At 44.6% G+C, this 18,395-nt stretch overlaps 1 protein-coding gene across 1 annotated transcript in view; it reads right to left on the bottom strand.

The window, feature by feature from the left end:
• Positions 1-1,384: 1,384 nt before the first annotated feature.
• Positions 1,385-18,395, bottom strand: part of smg1 (SMG1 nonsense mediated mRNA decay associated PI3K related kinase) — a 42,043-nt gene continuing 25,032 nt past the window's right edge. Inside the window, exons 38-64 of the mRNA XM_083930978.1 lie at positions 17,778-17,932; positions 17,406-17,628; positions 16,963-17,209; positions 15,529-15,758; positions 15,099-15,344; positions 14,823-14,961; positions 14,432-14,541; positions 14,022-14,240; positions 12,468-12,661; positions 12,041-12,213; positions 11,501-11,780; positions 11,085-11,357; positions 10,640-10,874; positions 10,334-10,545; positions 10,085-10,241; positions 9,398-9,587; positions 8,930-9,210; positions 8,276-8,485; positions 8,018-8,155; positions 7,416-7,568; positions 7,105-7,284; positions 6,652-6,879; positions 5,146-5,357; positions 4,943-5,043; positions 3,408-3,584; positions 2,994-3,100; positions 1,385-2,689 (exon numbers count right to left, since the gene is read on the bottom strand). Coding sequence (XP_083787104.1) covers positions 2,612-2,689; positions 2,994-3,100; positions 3,408-3,584; positions 4,943-5,043; positions 5,146-5,357; positions 6,652-6,879; positions 7,105-7,284; positions 7,416-7,568; positions 8,018-8,155; positions 8,276-8,485; positions 8,930-9,210; positions 9,398-9,587; positions 10,085-10,241; positions 10,334-10,545; positions 10,640-10,874; positions 11,085-11,357; positions 11,501-11,780; positions 12,041-12,213; positions 12,468-12,661; positions 14,022-14,240; positions 14,432-14,541; positions 14,823-14,961; positions 15,099-15,344; positions 15,529-15,758; positions 16,963-17,209; positions 17,406-17,628; positions 17,778-17,932 — 5,148 coding nt within the window. The 3' untranslated portion in view covers positions 1,385-2,611. The remainder of the gene's footprint in view (positions 2,690-2,993; positions 3,101-3,407; positions 3,585-4,942; positions 5,044-5,145; positions 5,358-6,651; positions 6,880-7,104; positions 7,285-7,415; positions 7,569-8,017; positions 8,156-8,275; positions 8,486-8,929; positions 9,211-9,397; positions 9,588-10,084; positions 10,242-10,333; positions 10,546-10,639; positions 10,875-11,084; positions 11,358-11,500; positions 11,781-12,040; positions 12,214-12,467; positions 12,662-14,021; positions 14,241-14,431; positions 14,542-14,822; positions 14,962-15,098; positions 15,345-15,528; positions 15,759-16,962; positions 17,210-17,405; positions 17,629-17,777; positions 17,933-18,395) is intronic.

The following is an 18,395-nucleotide window of genomic DNA, read 5'->3' as shown; positions in this document are numbered from 1 at the left end:
CGCCGTCCACTCGAGCACCAAAACACTGAGACGGCTCACTGTCCCTCTGACACACAGGGGCGGGAGTGCTGTGATAAGAAGAGCTGCTGTAATCATTAACCTGCTGCATGCTTCATCGGCCCTGAGCCTCTTTTCTTTTTAATCATAACTTCTGATGGGGGGGGGGGGGGGGGGGTCCTGCTCTGCTCTGCTCTGCCCAGTTTACACAAGATAAAGTGGTGTTATGAAGGCCGGAACAAACCCGAAGGATCGTGGGCATCGTGGTTATGACTCTGAGCCACATGGACCTTTATATAATGTGTGTTTGGACTGTTGGCAGGTTATGAGATAGTGGTGGCTGTCCGTGGACTTTGAATCCTCCTGTTAAAGTGTGTAATGAATCACTCGTATTCATTCGAAACAACAGACAGCTGGAAGGACAAAGTTGAGATGCAGAGGCAAATGTTTGGTTCTCATCCGCTCATTTTGTCAGAGAAAGTTCCAACTTGTAGCATGTTACTGTATATAGCTACCCTAACTGTGCGTATATGTATATTTATGAGATGAAATTTTACGTTTGTCAGTCCAATGCAGGTCCCAAGATAAACGTTTTTTTTTTTTAAAGGTTTGGGACTTCTATAGTGAAATACTGCAAACTTTCATCTCTTTGGGGAAACAACTTGAGGAAAGCCAACTGTTCACAAACACACCCACGCTATTGACTGTACAAAATATGGATGTATGTCTCTGTGACGTCACCCGTAGGTTGCTAAAGAGCCAAAATGAAGCTCAACACGGGTGGGTCACCATCCTCGCCGACGATTAACTCCCGGATAATCCAAAAATGGGCGGAGTGTGGATGGAGCTAAAGTAACGTTTTATTACAGTGATTGTTTTGCAGATTCATAAGTTTAAAAAAAATAAATTTAAAATCCATAATAGTAAAAAATACGCAACGTCCTGGTCTGCACCTATGGTCTTCACCCTGAGGAGACTTTCTGGAAGTCTGCAAAAGTCCACTTGCGGGCTCTTGTGGACTGGATGCATTGTGGATTTAGAAACCCCTTAGCACTCCAGAACTCCCTGGGAAGGTGCCGCAAAGTCAGCATGTCTGCAAGCGCGTTTAAGTGCATACGGATCGAGCCAAGCAGTCACAAAGAGACGATGCTTCATCTTAAACTAGAGCAGTTTCCCAATCATTAACTTTAACAGCCCCTCTAAAATCTAAAGAAATGTACGGCCCTCCCCGAACACCCTCAGTCCAGTTCTACTCATCGGCTAATGATCCTGAGGTTTGGCCATCAAAAGAAAAACTCCTTGAACGTGTATCTACAATTACTGCAGCTCTTCTGGTGTGCATGCAGTTTATCTAAAGACGCTCATTAATAAATAACTCACTCAACACTTCTCAGTTCCATGTTTATTTGGCATCCAACAAAATCCAATAAAAGCTTTAAGAATTAACATTTTGCACCATCACCAAAAAACATAATTTCTCCCACTAAAAATGTAAAACTAGGAAAGGTCAAGGTTAATAAAATGCAAGCGTTAGGGCTGGGGAGTGAATATGTATGAGGCAAGCAACAGCTTCTGACGGGCAAGTCAAAAAAAGGCAGAAATCTACTCGTACAGTTCTTTCTAAAGGACTGAAGATAGTTACAAAGCTCAACACAGACTAAAGACGCACACCGAAGAAAAACAATAAGACAGAGGTCGTCCCTCGTCTGAGTGACTTCACCTTTACGTGTCCGTTCTAAGCTCACAAGGGAGCCATCCAAAACTATTTCACATGACGGGACGTTTCACTTTTATCCACAGAAGCACAAAGAACCTTCCCGCGAAAGAAACTCCACTTAATCTTTTATTCTGGGAGATCTTTGTCTAAAAGTCGTTACTGTTTATCAATCCAAAGGAGAGTTTGATTGTTTTCCACCTTAAATTTCTTTTCTTTTCAGGTTTTCAGGTGGGTGTCCATGTAGCCTTAAGAATCCCGCTGAACCTTCGTTCTCGCCATTCCTACCCAACAGTGTAACCCACTGGCCAATCAGAATCACAACGCCATTGAGGAAAAGATTAGAGAAAAACAAGTGTGGCCATGGAAACGGCTCATCCATCTGAGCTTCAGCCCCGGTGAAGTCCTGCGCACAGCGTGTCAGCTGTGCGCTTCGGGGGGAAAACGCTCACGTCCTGCTTCATCCTGCTCTCAGGTGGAGTCAGATTGGCGACACAGGATGCCGTGATGTTTATGGGTACAACTTGACAGTGAGCTATGCAGGTGAGGGGGGAAGGTATTTTCTAAGTCGAGGGTGAGGAGGCCTTTGCCCTCCTTCCCCCCTCCCCCATTCGGCGCTGCTTTGCCTTGTCAGACCCCAGAAAGGATGGCGGGGCCGCAAGCCCACTAAGCGGTGTGTTAGCCCGTTCGCCGGTAGTTGGGGGAGTGTGGTTGCAGCGGTGCTACGAGGTCGCTGCCCCAGTTTGGGTGCCCAGGAGTTTGGGAGGGCGGACTAAGCATCCGCTTCCCATTTCCTCCCCCCAGTGTGGCCTGGTGCTGCTGTTCCGACACCCCAGACCCGCTGGACTCTGGTGGATCTCCAAGCCTTCGCTGGACCAAAGACATCACGCAGCATAGCGTTCACACCCAGGCAGTCCAGCCCTCATATAGCTGGGCCAGGTTATCCATGTTGGTGGCCTCTTTGATGACAACATCCACCTGCAACGAAAAACAGCAGCTCAGGAGACATGTCTAACAACTTGGGTCTTATTTTCAGCTCATTAGCAGGTTCACGTTTAGGTCAAAGGGCAGCATCCATAGCAAAGAGCAGTGTCCAAAACATTCAGGGAGCGGCTTCTCATTTCTATCCGGCGCTGACATCGATTCAACCAGTTAAAATGAGGAACGCATATTTAAACATTTAGGCCCATGAGACAATCGCCATTATTCTAGCTTAGACTTATGTACGGCTTGAATTCCAAGATGAAAATAGATGAGGCTTAAAAGTTGTCCTGAATGTTACCTGCTCTGTGACGCTCATCCTCCTGTTGGGATCAATGTCTCTGCCCTCCAGCTTGGCTTTCACCCTCTTCCACACACTGACTGCGTACGAGTTCCTCTCCTGGACAGCTGCAACACAGGGAGCGGCAGAATATTGCAGCAATCAGTATTACACGTTCGTTCGTTCACTTGTCTCAAATTCAGGCTCAAATGAATCCCACCTGAGTTACAGGTAAAGTCATTTTATTGAACCGACGCCCTGTTCTCAGCAGAACACGTCGGAAAGGCCAGCTGCTACATTACTATTAAAATGTATATTACTGTACTCTATAGGTGTTAAAAAATGATCTCATTTTAAGGTCATGTGATGCTTTACTGGGTTATATCCTGATGCAGAATGTATTGCTTTGTAGTGCAGTCAGTGCAAAGATGGTACCTCGTCCTGTTTTGGGGTCTCGTACGGCCCTCTTGGGGCTGGGGTTGAGGCCTTTGCTGTTCATCAGCAGAGTGCTGGGTGGGGTATCCGTGGGGGTTCCCAGGTTACGTGGCAGAGCCTTGCGTGCATTCTGGGACATTGAGTCCGGCTGAGTCTTCACCCCACTGCATTTAACAGCTGAAGTCAAACCACATATGACAGAGTAAGAAAAAACAGTTTACAGACACTCTTTGATTGGTTTATTACAGATAGATGACAATTTTGTATGTATGCCCTGTACTCCTCAGTGGTACAGAACAGCAGCTGTGGTGAGCTTGAATTCAGTCGGTAAAGCCCCTTTTTGAAACCAAACAGTTCCAGGAACAGGGTTCATACACCTTTTCCAAGGTCAAATTTAATCACTTTTCAAGGTCTATTTTCAAGCTTTTCCAGCACCTTACAGCTGTGGTGAATTTCATATTTCTACAAATACATACAGGCATGAAAACGGCTCAGGGGTGAAAAGGGTGAGAAGGGACGACATGCTCCCCCTAAAAGCATCATTCTGAGGCGTTTTGAGAAGTACTGAATATATATTAGAGCAGGGCTGTTCAATTAATTTGGAAAAAAATATAAGCGTCACAACAATGGATATTGTAAAACACTACAGCGACATCAGAGTGAATATATTGTCTCTATTTTATCAATATAAATATTATCATTAGGCCTCAGCATAACAGCTGATCAAAACAAGTAGTGATAGGCCGACTCAAAGCAACAAGCTCGTCAAAAAACAATCTTTGTTAAATGAACATTCCTGTTAACCAGAGGTTTATACTCACTTATTAGGACAAGTTTGAGGCTCTTCTCCTTTACTTGAGTATTTTCTTAAGCTACTAATTACTCTAACCGGCTTACCATCACATATGAAACGTTAGTATATTCATCAAAAACTGGACAAAAATGAACATAACGTAAATGCAGAGTATTTTTTACAGTTCAGTGGGAAAGTGGTGAGGTTAACATGATTTTTCTTAAAATGCCTTTTCAACTTATACTCTTTCCACACCGATATGTTATCAGAGTAAACACGGGCTTCACAGTGACAGTTAGAAACTAAAACTCTCTGTCCATTTTCTGGTGACTTGACGGTTTTTTGTGTCGACCTTTCTTTTTCAGAGTAGAAAGAGACATAGTGGTGGTGATTTAACCACGGATTTACCAGACTGAAACGACTGAGAACAACAGAGCGGAGCTTGGCGAGCTGTTGCCAAGAGGATTAAGAAACCCACAAAGAAGAGTGTAGCAGGAGTGTTGTGGCCGCACGCCTACGGGGAGCGCGTGGAGCAAGTCTCTGATCGCGCCGGTATTTGACGCGCTGAGATCAGTAGCCAACATGTTTCACGCAGGCTTCTACTCAAAGAAGTTCGTTCGTAGTTCACCGATCTCTGGTAAACCTCCACGTCCCGTTGTTGAACTGTTGCGCCCCTACTGGAATCCCCTGTAACTGCAGACAGCTGCTGTTCTGAACCAAGGATGAAGCTGAAGTGTCTTACCTGCTGCAAAGCTCGTCTGTGCGGCAGAAACGGGACTGGCACATTCACTGTCTCTGTCGGTCACCAGTGGGGAGGCAAAGCTCACCAGGCCATTATACACACTGTGGTGAAGCGCGCACACACACACACTCGATGTAAATACAGGATTTAAACAGGGAACTTTAATGTGTTTATGAGAGTATACATGTATATCAGTTGAGTACCTCTGGCTCTGGGAGTGCAGTTCCTTCAGGGTAGCAGGAATCTCCTCCAGCAGTTCCATTTGCTCCTGGTTGCGAGGCTGCCCGCTGGCCTGGACGACGGTGAATAAGACCAGCTGGATGTTGTCCTGCCAGGCTTTGTACTCCAACAGGAAGTGACGCACGCTGCCCTCATATGCCACCTCTTCGCCATCTGCCATTGCTGCCTCCTCATCCTGTATGACAGAATGAACAAAGAGGGTGACTACTGGGTCACAGCTGGAACAGACTCATGGTCAGGATGCAAGTCAACTGCATACAAAAGAAGGCATACTGTAACAATCAATCATTATCCTTTATCTAACCAGGTCAAAAACGAATTGAGATTAAAACCCAATTTCCAAGAGGGCAGCACAAAAGAAGAATTGTTACACAAAAGACAACAATAAAACACAAACATTACAAATAAAAAAATGGGATAAGAAGAAGATTACACAGTCAGCCAGTGAGAGAGTCTACGGACATACAAGGATGGACAATGTGCGACGGCATATAAGGGACCCGATAGTTGCAAGCAGTAATAAAATGCAAAGTAGTGTTATACAGTATCCAATTTTTTTTTAAAACGCGTTCATAAAAAGCAGGTCTCCATAGTCAAACAAGGCTTAAAAACTTTGTGTTAAAAATAATAATTTTAAATTGGTTATATTTACTTGTTTTGCTCTTTTTGGTGTATGATATATTTGAATAATTCTGCATACTGGGGTCCTTAGTCTTGGATTTGCATAAATTGGGAGCATTTTTGAAAACTTTGAGCTCACTGTATAAAACGACCTGTTGTGACCTCTAGTATAATCACAGCCTCATGAAACTTTACAACCACAAAATACCTAAAACATACAGGGGAACAATGACTCTCATAGGTATATTGCCATTAACGGAAGTAGTTTACAAAACACTGTGCTCGCCATTCAATCATTGAAAAATGCAGTTCTTGCCGAAATCTGTCAAAAAAAAGGTCAAAAGTCAAAAGTTTTTGATCCAAATTACAGCAAGGATTTATTTTTGGTGTTCCTCGAGGTCTGCTGGTCTTAATGTGGGATTTTGGAGGGATTGTAGTCAATCTTTATCAATTCTTGAGTGGTAAAAGACCAAGCACCAAATCCTTGCAACAAATGGTATCAACCCAAAAATACAGCAAAAACTTATGAAACACATTAGAGAACAGGCATCATATACTTCCATCATAATGTTCTAGCAATTGAATAGATACCTAAAAAAACATTGTTCATTACAGATTTATGACTTGATAGTGCTGAGCTGCATCTCAAATTAATATTCAGGTTCCAGCTTTCAGATAGTACAATAATACAAGATACACAATAGTACACCACTTTTATGTGGCACTGACTGTTTAACTTCTAAATCTCCCCAAAGATCCCATCCGCCCTTAAAAGAAAAGACAAAAATGTGGGTCTCAGAGGGTTAAAAATCATGTGCATGTGTGAAGTAGCTGGTCCTCGAGTGTACCTTAGACATGGCTCTGAGAAGGTGCTTAACGTCTGCCAGTTGGCGGTTATGGTTGGACAGAATAGTCTTAATGGAGTCGACCAGGAGCTGCAGTGTCTCTCCACAGGACTCCAGCTGCTGCTCCCGCTCCTCCTGTGTCCTCCTCTCAATGCTCAGCTCCTCCTCCAGCTGCCTCTGGGCACAGCTCAGCCAATCGGAACTGCCTATGGGCAGGTCCAGCACTGGACTCTGTAGTGATCAACAAAGAGCTTCAATTTTTGACCCTTGAAGTAGGTCTGTGAGGTACGAATCCACAATGCTATGAAGCAATCAATGTTATCTAAAGAAAATCACAAGTTTTATCACAATATGATTCTTTGGACACACTACAATATTTGCTGATATCACAAGTAAGGGTCAATATCATATGGCCGTTTAATAATTTCTATATTATGTTTTAAAGGTCAAACCCACCAGTCTTTGCAGCAGCTGCAGCTCCAGTGGAGACACTGTGCTGCTGAACTGGGCGGCATAGGAACAGGTTTGCTGGCAGCGCTTCAACAATTCAAACAGCGCTGCATCCATGTTGAGGGCCTCGGGGGATCGGGTCCGAAGACCTTCGAAGTTCAGGATGGTGGAGCACAAGAAGGTGACCTGGATAAAAAAACAGCAAGGGAACTTGGCATTTTCTTTGGTCATCTATCAAGTGCTGCAGCTGCTAACAAAGAGTCTGGTCACTTAAATTACAAATGGGCGCTTGACCATGAACACGGCAGTGATGTTACCTGGCTTGTGCGCTGGTTCTCTCTGGCCACCATGGCGCGTCTCTCCCTGATGGTCATCTCGAAGTCCTGCAGGACGGGGGCCAGTGCCGGGTTGGCTCCTCCAGCCCACTTCAGACGCTGCTCGATGCTCCCCTCCAGCGACGCCAACTTCTCCTGAGGAGCCCAACAGTCAAACAACACAGAATCTCTGTTTGAAATTGTATTTCTCAGTCAAATCACAACTACTTTTAAGCCAACTAAATTAAACATTGCATTTTCCCACATCAAAACTATGGTGGCTGTGGGGAGATGGCTTCAGAGAGCATGCAGACCTTCATATTGTGAAATAAAGTCAATTAAAATGTGACACCTAGAAGTTGACCCTGTGCACCAAATATAACAGTTATTGGGGTAAATTAATACATTTTTGATAGTAAATATTCCACCACCCGCCGAGGTTCAAACATTCTCCTTTAAGTTAAACTACCTGGATGTTAGAGTAAGTAAAATGAGGTACAGGGGTGTGGCAGCATTCAAAAACTCCTGTATGGTATCATCTCTGGATTGATGGATGAGCTACTGTTGATTCAACACAGGATGGTGTACGGGGGTCTGATACTGACCTGAATGGCCACAATGGATCCCTCATCTTGACTCAGCTTGTACAGCTTCTTCTTCATGTTGCTGAGGATGACGGAGCGAGGAGGAATGCTCACACTCAGAGGCTGATTATTGGGACCCAGAACATCCTCATGCTGCCACTGGACAGGGAGACAAAAACAATATTCATTCTCTAGTCAGAAACCTTTATTCATATTCTCCCCATATTTAGTGTCGATTTGAGCTGCTGGGATTTTTTTTTGTGGGTGCTGGTTATCTACCTGAAACATGGCGATGTGCAGCTGGCTCCTCTGCAGGCTGGCCTTGGCGGCCTCCAGGTTGGCGTCCAACCTCCTCAGCAGGTCCACTTTCTTCCAGGCCGTGTCGTAAGAGGAGGCCAGCACCGTGGCTCTGTTCAGCAGCAGCTGAGAGACCCGGCCTGATGCCAGGCCCTGCTCCACCGCCTTCTTACAGAGCTCATCCAGAGACACCTGAAGAACCGGGACAGACATGCTTAGTTCAAGATAAGGTACTGTTTAGGTGTTGACAGATACATGGTGATCTTTTTGTAGTGACAATGCCGTGATCCAGGTACAGGGCTCTACTGTATGGAGATGCAGGAGAGCATCAAACAACACCACCTACTTTCTAGCAGATAGGAAACAGCAGCAGAAGACCACACTGACACTTTATTAAGCAACAGGTGCACCTAATAAAGTGGCCAGTGAGTGTAGCATCTAGGCACATAGCACTACCGTAGATGAAACCAGGCTGTAACGCACGTTTGAAAAAGTGAGGCGCTAGAGAGCACGATTTGTTTGAATGAAATATACAATTTTACTACAAGATGGGAGAAAAACCTACTCAGTGCTCCTTTAATGTTATCAAATTATTTACAGTGTTAATAAAAGTAATTTAACACAGATTTGTCATACCTTGCTCTCCGCACCAAAGTCTTTTGCCTCCACCTGGGCGACAACATCTAGGCCGAGGGCAGACAGGGTGCTGCAGAGGGCCAGACCGAGTGCTTGGCTGGGCAGACCCATGAGCATCTGCCGGACAAACTCTGCCGTGAAGGCCTTGATGGGGCGGGTCATTTGTTCCTCACTGACCACTGCCACACCTGTGCCTGTCGCACTGGGCCGCCGGTACAGTGGCTTCCCCAAACTGACTGGTCCATTTGTAGGTAACAGGTCCTCGGCTGCGGGACAGGTACCTGAACACACAGGATGTTGATGATGAGAAGCAGCAAAGTTCCAACACCCAGACTAATGGACCGTAAATATGACTGGATTTTTTTTTTTTTTTAATCCCTGTGGGTGAGGGGGTTATAATTGGTCTGAATATACATGATTAGTTCATCCTGAGCCCTCAGCTACTATGTGGCAGTGAAGGACTCTTACCAGACACAGTCTGAGCAAAGGAGGCGCAAAGTCTGAAGAAGTCCCTGATGGTTTGCAGCCTCTTGAGGAAGAACACTTCTTCCATGAGCTGCCGCTGATTCAGGCTGTCAAAGAAGTGGAGCTGTGTGGCCCGAGTCTCCCTCAGAACATCCACCTTCCTCCAGGACAGTGGCACCTCCAGAGAACTCAGCTGAGGAGGAACATGGGGTTGGAAACAGTGGATATTTTTATATATTGGTAACCATTAATACGTCTATACAAACAGGAAATGATGCTTACAGACGGCAATGTGCAATCACTCAATAACTAAATCTGAATAAATATGACAATTTTTCAAACAACATTTTTCAGCATAGTAGGAATATTGTCTTTTTCAGAATAAGAGCAAAAAACTGACATAGACATTGGCTTTAAATTACCAACAGCTTTCAAAAGTTAGTTTGATGCATCTGTGTCTCACGGGACCTGCAGCACAACAGACTTCATGCAGACCTCTAGCTTGTGCTTTTTACATAGGATGCGGGTTTACATTAAAATCTAGATTGGATGCAAGAGGATGGAAAATCTCAATATTGAATTGGCACAAGAAATCCCCAAAATATCAACTAGACCCCACACAAGGAAACTATTACTGTGTGTCAGCCTATTAGTACATGTATTACATCTGAATGAAGACTTTGGTGCTACCTTCTCTGTGAGCTGTCCGAAGGCGGTCTCTAGCTGGGTGAACATGCCATCAAAGGCCACCAACAACATTTGACCTGCCGACATCTTTGGTGTGTCCTGTCCCGGTCCATCCATGCTACGAGGCTGGATCAGCTCAGAGTACTGAGCACGCAGTATCCTGAGCACAATAAGCCACATTTTTCAGATATGCTTTGGATTTTAAGCATTTGCAGGTTTTTAATTCAGTGCATAACCATAGCAACTACTTACCTGGTGATGTGGAGGCAGTGGTTTTGCCCGTCGTGGTCCAGGCCTGTGGTGGCCTGCAGACTGTCGACCAAACCCTGCAGGCCGAGACCATCGGAGCTCTGCTCCACTAGCTGCTCCAAGTCTGCCAACATGGACTCCAGAGTGGGCTCTCCTTTTACCATACAGCGCAGAGCCTCTGGAAAGATGATCTGACGGAAGTTGGTGTTCAGCTCCTACAGTGAAAAAGGAGACACAGCAGTGTCAGAAATCCCTATCAATCATTCTGGTAGTAACAGGTCAATTTCAGTGTTTTGAAAGTACACCCACCTGTAAGCAGGTGTATACAGCGTTGGCCAGGTACACAGCCTGGGTGGTAGCTGAGGATGCAGGCAGATCTAGGTCATGGGGAAGGAGTGGGCAATGTTGTAGCAGTGTTGCAAGGGCACTGACATTTCCAATCATACTGCAGAGCTCCTCCAGGAACCACGCCCCGTCCCGAGATACCAGGTCCACCAGCTGCTCTCCAGCACTGGCTGCCGCTCCCTCCATCACCAGGTTCCGCCTGGGGAGAAAAAAACTCTCAGTAACTTCCATTGTGTTCAGCTCCAACATTGATCTTCAGTTTCCTTTTTGAGAAGCATTACGTTTCTAAAGGAACAAGTTGGATTTAATGTGTGTATGGTATTTGAAGGTTTCAGGAATACAGCTGTTGAAAAATGGCTTATCTTAGCCACAGCACAGTCAAAGATGAAAAGAAAGATTTGTGTTAAACCTGCAGAGTGTGCAGAGGGCAGAGGTGATGATTCCAGCCAGGCTGAGGGAGCCCAGCTCTCCATTCTCCCGTAGGAAGACTGTAATGCAGTGCTCAATCTCCTGCAGCTGCTCTTCGCAGGCTGCTGCAGTGGTGCCCTCAGCCTTCAATCGCTCTGCTTGGTGCATCACACGCTCATTGGTGTCAGCCATTTGGTGCTGCAAAGTCAACTCTACACTGGACAGGAACTGGCAGGAGGCAGCAGGAGTCGGGGGGGCAAATAGCACCTCATATCTGTAAAGGGAGGGGCGGAACAAAGCTTAACTGTGGGCATGATACATTAGAGAGTGCAAAAATGTAATCGTACTGATAAAAATTTTCTTGGGCCTCATTTATAAAACTCCTAGCATAAAGGACAGACTGCTCAAGCTCCTTACTGTCTGTAGATGTGCTGGCAGTGCTCCACTGTCATGTCTCTCAGCAGTTCCTCTAACCACGCCTTCCACTGGTGGGCCCGATGGAGCAGCAGGGTAGCCCTTGGGTACAGCAGAGCCACTGTAGCATAGCTGTGCAGCTGCTCCAGGCAGCCTCGAAGGGCCCCACGGCGCTGCTGCAGCAAGGAGCTCACCTCTGCCTCCAGGCTCTCGCACTGGCTGATCAGATGGGCCTGGCCCGCATTCTGCAGGAAGGCTGTAGCTGGTACGTAGCTCGGAGGACCTGGAAGAATTGGACAGGCAAGAAAATAATGTAACTCAGAGAAACCAAAATAAAGCAATAGAATTTTACCACCATATATTTGCTGTATTTGTTTAACCTAAATAAACACCCACTGGTAACTAGCTAATGAGAAACAACATCACATCCGAAAACCTGGCTAAAGAATGGGGGACAGTGACTCACATTAAACAAAAGCTAACATTTAATTTCAAAACATTTCATCCATTCATCCGGCTTCCACCAATTCCAGTGGGACTAACCAAGATCTATGGGGCTGCTGATGTCTTGCAGTAAGCTGGCCAGCTGGGTGGCCTCCAGGTTGGAGAATGCTGCCTGGTACTGGGAGATCCACTGGTCCAGGTCGGCCAGCTTGCTCTGTATGGCCTCCTGGACAGTCCTCTGACGCGACTGCAGCTGGGTGTGTTCAGAGTACCTGTGACGAGGAGGGCTTGATAAATAAGCTTTCAGAATAGGGTGCTACTTATTTTTACAGTATCTATATGAGCCATCTGCCTGGCTGCTGCTTGCATATAAGGACACAATGAAAGGAACTGAAAAACAGTGGAATAGAAAGTTTATAACCCTAATTTCCAGGTCAAGTTTTTTTTTTTAACAATTTGAATGGAAAATGACTCATCGGTGTGAAAGATTCAACACTGGTTTACAAAAAAATATGCCATCTTAGACCTTTGCTCCAGAGTGACGATGAGATGGTCCGGATGGTTCTCTGCCCCCTCCAGGAAGGACATCTCCTCTTGAAGTTTGGCTTGGAGTTTCTCCCCCTGGCAGAGCAGCTCCTGCAGGACCAAGTACTCCTCCACAGCCTCTTCCACTTGTGGCAGCACTGCCAGCATCTCGTCACGGTTCTTAAACCAGTTCACCTGCACACAGTTCGCCAATCACACTCAAAATCCTCAAATGCTTTGCTTCGAGACAATTTGTGTTTTATCCGTAACCTTGTCCAAACTGGAGCCAGCAGTTGACACCTCGCTGGCCTCCATTAATGCTATGAAACAAAAATGTGACCATTTATTATCACCACCTACATTTTATTCTTGACAGACTGATGAAACCTCTGAATCATCATTTAGACAATTTAATCACACTTTATTTATATCATACTTCTCATGCACATTAAAGGCAACAAAGTGCTTCATAGAATAAAAACAAAATAAGAAATAAAACGAGCAATACCAACACTCCTCCCCCCTCCCCCAATCCACAGACAGAGCAAAAAATTATTAAATACTGAATATAACAGAACTAAGCCAACAGACAGCAGATTTATAGGACAATCAAACAAAACGTGAGGAAACGCTATGCCTGACACTTTGACGAAATGTTAAAATAAATAAATCTATGTGTAAAATAATCAATAAATAAAACTAAATTAAAATAAAACTAGCAAAATTTCAATAAAAGTATATAGCAAGTAATAAAAAATTAGAGAACCTCAGAAAAGAATGCCCATCGCAGCAGTTTAACACAGGCTAATATCATGCATTTAATAAGACTATAATGTACTATGTAGTACTTTGTCCTTTTTTCTGATCGATAGGACCTTTGTTAACTGATCATTACCTGTTAACATACAATACTCTCTGTGGACCTGCACCGGCCACGCAGCAAGGAAGTTAATTGCTCAGACACATGCAGCTACTTCCCGCCTCCGTGTCCGGTACAAGTCCGCAATCTTCCACGGAGCCCATGTCTAAGCCTCTCCCCACCACATCCACCTGTGTGCCTGGAATAGTCTGTGTTTAGGATGGCCAACCGCCAGTCCTCATGAATAAGGTGGCACATAGCTCTTGCTACTGCACTAGTAAGTTGCGTTTGAAGCTCTTTTTAAAACTGTGCGGCCATCAAGACCGGCTGCTTGATGGAGAACAACAGAGCAACAAATTATGCCAGGCAGACACGCTGACACAACTATTCATCGAGCTACTCCAAAAAAAAAATATGTGCGGTATCACGTTGCTCCTATGACTTGTATTTATCATAATTTCTTTTTTTATAATAATATTTGTTAACTGTTAATCGGACAGTATCAATCAGTCAAAACTTGTATTGCCAGTTACTGGTTAATTATTAATCTTTACCATAACCCTAGATTAGATCTCTCCTTGTTTTATGAAAGGTTAATGTTCTTTGTGCATTAGGTCTGTTCAAATTAGATAATGTAATAGTTATGTCTGAGCTGGGCCCAGCCTGGTTAGCGGCGTACTCCTGTCATGACCTCACCTTAATCTCAGCCACCCTGGACGAGAAGAGGGAGCGAGTGATGTCTCTCTCCATCTCCCTTTTGCTCTGCTTGCTGTCAGCCTGTTGGCCGCCTCCTCCATACACTGCACCCGCGAAGCCCACCTCCCCCCCAGCAGTCCAGTCCACCAGGGGATCATAGACAAAGGCCTCCAGCAGGGTCAGTAGGGTCTCTCTGCCTCTACGCATCATCTGAACCACCTGAAATGACACATCATCACTTGTTCAGCAGAGAAGCAACCATCTGAAGAAGACAGGAAGACGTTTTTATTAGACTTGGTCCAGCACACCATTTGCCTTGAGGTTATTTTTTGCTTGATTTTAAGTATATAATACAAACACAAAATTCAGTGTGAATGTGATGGGGTCCAGTAGACTGATATGATAGTAACCTGTTCACAGGACAGCCTGAAGATGCCCTCCACCCCAGTGACTCCCAGAGCAGTCTCAATGTTGTGGGTCATCCTGAATGGGACCTTCTCCGGCACCCGCAGGCTCTTCCCTGGTGACACACATACAACAGCTCAATAGATATATTCAACATACTGTCTCTACCTTATTTTCTGTCTTATTAACCACTTAGTTTCGCTCAAGTTCCTCTTTTTGATGTGCTTCGCAAATAATTTTAATCAGCAAAGAAAATGAGATGCAAAAATCAGCAGAAACAAATGAGACACTGGTTCATAAGACAAGGCGGAGTCTACATGTTTGAAATGAAGTGGTTCTCAATGCCGTTTTCATTATCCTGACCCAACACCGTTAAGCAAACCAGTTGAAACTGACCTTTTTCAAAGCATACATTGTAGTCAATATGCACCACCTCTCCAGTGGTCATGTCAATCAACACGTTGTCAAGGTGGCGGTCGCCAAGGCCGATGATGTATCCCACCATTGACATGACTGCAGTGGATCTGGCGTAGGACTGCAGCACAAAAGACAAGGGATTGCAACAGAACATTGATAGTGAAATGAAAAGATCCTGTCACAGGGGGAAAAATAAAAACCAAAAAGGTTTTAACCACATCCCATTATTTTCAAAATGCTAAAAGCTGTGGTTACCTGAGTGACCCTCCACCACTCGCTGGGTGTGGTGCAGGAGCACCACAGCTCCTTGGCCAGCAGGTTGGAGGGCGTAGCCTCCATTAGTTCTTTCAGCACCTCTTTCATGACACTGAGAGGCCAGTCTCGTCGAGTTACATCCAGACTGAGCCCCACTGCCTTCAGAGCTGGCCCGATGCGGCTGTAGTAGAGCTCACTGGGGCGGGGAACTTGAGGCACTGGCTGCTGCTGGAATGAATCCTGGGCCTGGTCAGCACAAAAAAAAAATTGCAATGAGCCTGAATGTTGGTTTTGATTTTACATGTTCCAAATAAATGTAACTTACATGGCATGGATTTGGTTTTGATGCACAAATTGTTGCTGATCACCAGCTTGAGTGAATGCTTACTTATTACTTTACAAAGCGGCATAGTAGAGAGGAGAACGTTACCTTCTGAGCCTGGAGCACAGCCTCCCTCTGCTGCCAGCGCTTGTAGAGGCCAAAGAGCGGCATGGCTCCGTCCACCCACTGTATGAGGCCTGATCTGGTTCCGAGGGGGGTGACGGAGTAGTGGCGGGCGCGGAAGTGCGGCTGCTCCTGCTGGTTGATTTTGGTGAACATGGTGTTGACAATTGACAAGAACTGCATGATGCGCTCATCCAAATGCAAATCCTCCAGCCCTGAGAGAGACAAGATTTGAATCACCACTTCATTACTACAGATTCAGTTCCAAATAACCAAAAACTATATACAGGACTGGTCACAATATCAATTCAATGTCATGCCTTTCAGCAGCTCTGCAGCGCACAACAAATCTTAAAGTTGGGACTGTGTCAGAGAGGTTTTCATTTACTTTACAGTCTTCTTCTAGGTTTCCTTTTTCAAACAGAGGTAGTCACCCAACAGTTTTTATTAAGACATTCTCTACTCTGAGAAACAGGCCCTATAAAACTGTTGACAGTGACGTCTGGATGACCCACACGGCAACAACTCTTTCGGGAAAGAAGTGTTGCTGTTCAATTGTTAATGCTGTATGCAGCACAAACTAATATTCTATTGACCTTCAGTGTAAAGTGATATCTCAAATCCTGAACAAATGAAACCAAAACTGCCTGCGTGGACAGATGCCATTAAAGGAGATTTTTTTTTTTTAAGGAAAGCAAACCAACCACACACATTTAATTGGATTTTCAGGTTGTACTCAAGCATTGTAATACATTATTATTATTACTACAAATATTTTACCTGACCTCAAAGTGACAATCTGGGAAAACATTGCAATCATCATCATCACTCATACCTGTGTGAAGAGCTATTGAACTTACTGTTCTATGCACAGTTTTATAGGCATTGGACAATTCAAACATTTAGGGTAATTTAACTTGAATTAATCGTTCAAATAAATAGTTTTAAATAAGTCGGTTAAATTGGCTGACTGTTGAGTGTTACCATGAGCTCCACCTTGGATATACTTACGGCTTAGGTTTTGATTTATAGTTCACCATCAGATTTCATCTGTTAATGTATCATACACCATAAGACTTTCAGTTCTTTAATTATATTCCCAGTTAATGTTATTACATGATTCCATTCACTTACTGATACCAGCGACAGCAGGAAGTTCCGCCTTGTTTTACTACTGAATATAAGATGACGCTGTGTGTTTTCTGTATTTCTTTATACATTTACTTTAAAATAGAGCAGTGATCACAGTGAGCAGATGATTTACAGTAAAAATTTATTTGCTAGATCAGAAAATAAAACCATCATCCTTTTAACTACAAACTGTGCACACTGTCATTAATACTCAGGATTGAATGCTATTCTTTAACCAGCTGGAATAACTGCTATTCTTCTTTTTGAGGATTTATTTATTTCTCCTACCTTTAAAAAGGTATGGGTAGTTGCGTCCATCTGAGCCCAGGAAGAAGAGTTTCTTTGGCTTGGTCTTGGTGGGCAGGATAGTGATGGTGTTGCCTACGCTCTGTATGGTGACAGCGTCTGATGCAGACACCTCGCCTGGCAGTGCCATCTCTGTTGTGGTCATAGACACCAGGCGAGGACTGATCTCATCAAGATGAAGCAGATAGCTGGCTCGCTTCTGAGATCGCTGCTGCAGGCTTATCATGATCTGACCAACACACACAGAAACACGTTAGGTCAAGCTTGCAAAAGGGTTTTGTGCCCAATGTGTATGAGTATTAATGATGTATAGAAAGAAACGATGCATTTAACTATTAATGAGATACATCCAGGCAAGTGAATCTGTCTGACATCCTTAGTGAATTAAATGCATATGAAGTACAGGTGAAAACCCACACACACACCTGTTTGAAGGGAAGCCAGCTGCTGGCAGGGTTGGCAGGATTGTTTGGCATTCTCAAGCGCTCCAGGGCAGAGGTAATGGCATCACCGTAGGTCTGTTGGAACCAAGTCTCATGCGGTGTCTCTGCTGGAGCTGCTGTGATGCTGCAGACGTGATCCAGAGCGAAAACCACTGGACGCATCAGAGCAGAGTGCTTCTCACGCATGATGGCAATCTTTTCATCCCTGCAGCAAAACAAAGAGTGTAACTAGACCTGTAAACGAGTGTAACAAGACCTGCAAACAAGTATAATGGGGTCCAAGCACCCCTAAAGAAACAAATAGCCAGTTCTGTAAGAAGCTCAGCTTCTAATGTATGAGTGCGTGAGCCTCACCTGCGCAGTGTGTTGTTGTTCTGTACTCTCTTGACCTCGTCCTCCAGCTGTTGAATCCTACGCAGGACATGCATGTGCTGCTGTTGTAACACTCCCAGCCACAGTTCGTCCCACAATAGGGTCACTCTGCGCAGCTCACCCACCAGCTGCTGGACCTGATCATCACACATGACTGTTAGTAACTTCTTAAGACTATTTTCTCCTTAAGAACCTGATTTAAAGACAGTGCAACCACAGAGTTCCTATTCTTTACTTTGGCTCAGGAGAACGTACGCCTTTATGTAGCCAGCTAGTGGACATTTTTGGTTTCCTTTACTTTAAGAACTTGAACTCTTATTCCTTTGGGGAAGTTTATGGATGATTTTTAAAAAGGCAGCCCCCCCCTTAGTCGACTAAAATATCTTAATATATCATAGTTGTTATGTTAATACCTTTTTAAAGCTCAATGAATGATTTCCAGTCCATCTCTGTTAAACACAAGATTTAATTGTGCTTTTGCATTATTCTTTGTGAAGAAACTCTAATTTGAGGACAGCCCTAATTGTCTTTTGATATTGGTGCTCTTTTCAGCCACAGCTAATATAATGAATAACATCAATACGTGATGTTATGCTATTG

This window comes from Echiichthys vipera, assembly GCF_963691815.1.
Source record: "Echiichthys vipera genome assembly, chromosome: 17".
NCBI lineage: Eukaryota > Metazoa > Chordata > Actinopteri > Perciformes > Trachinidae > Echiichthys > Echiichthys vipera.
This window is presented reverse-complemented; position numbering and strand designations above follow the sequence as displayed.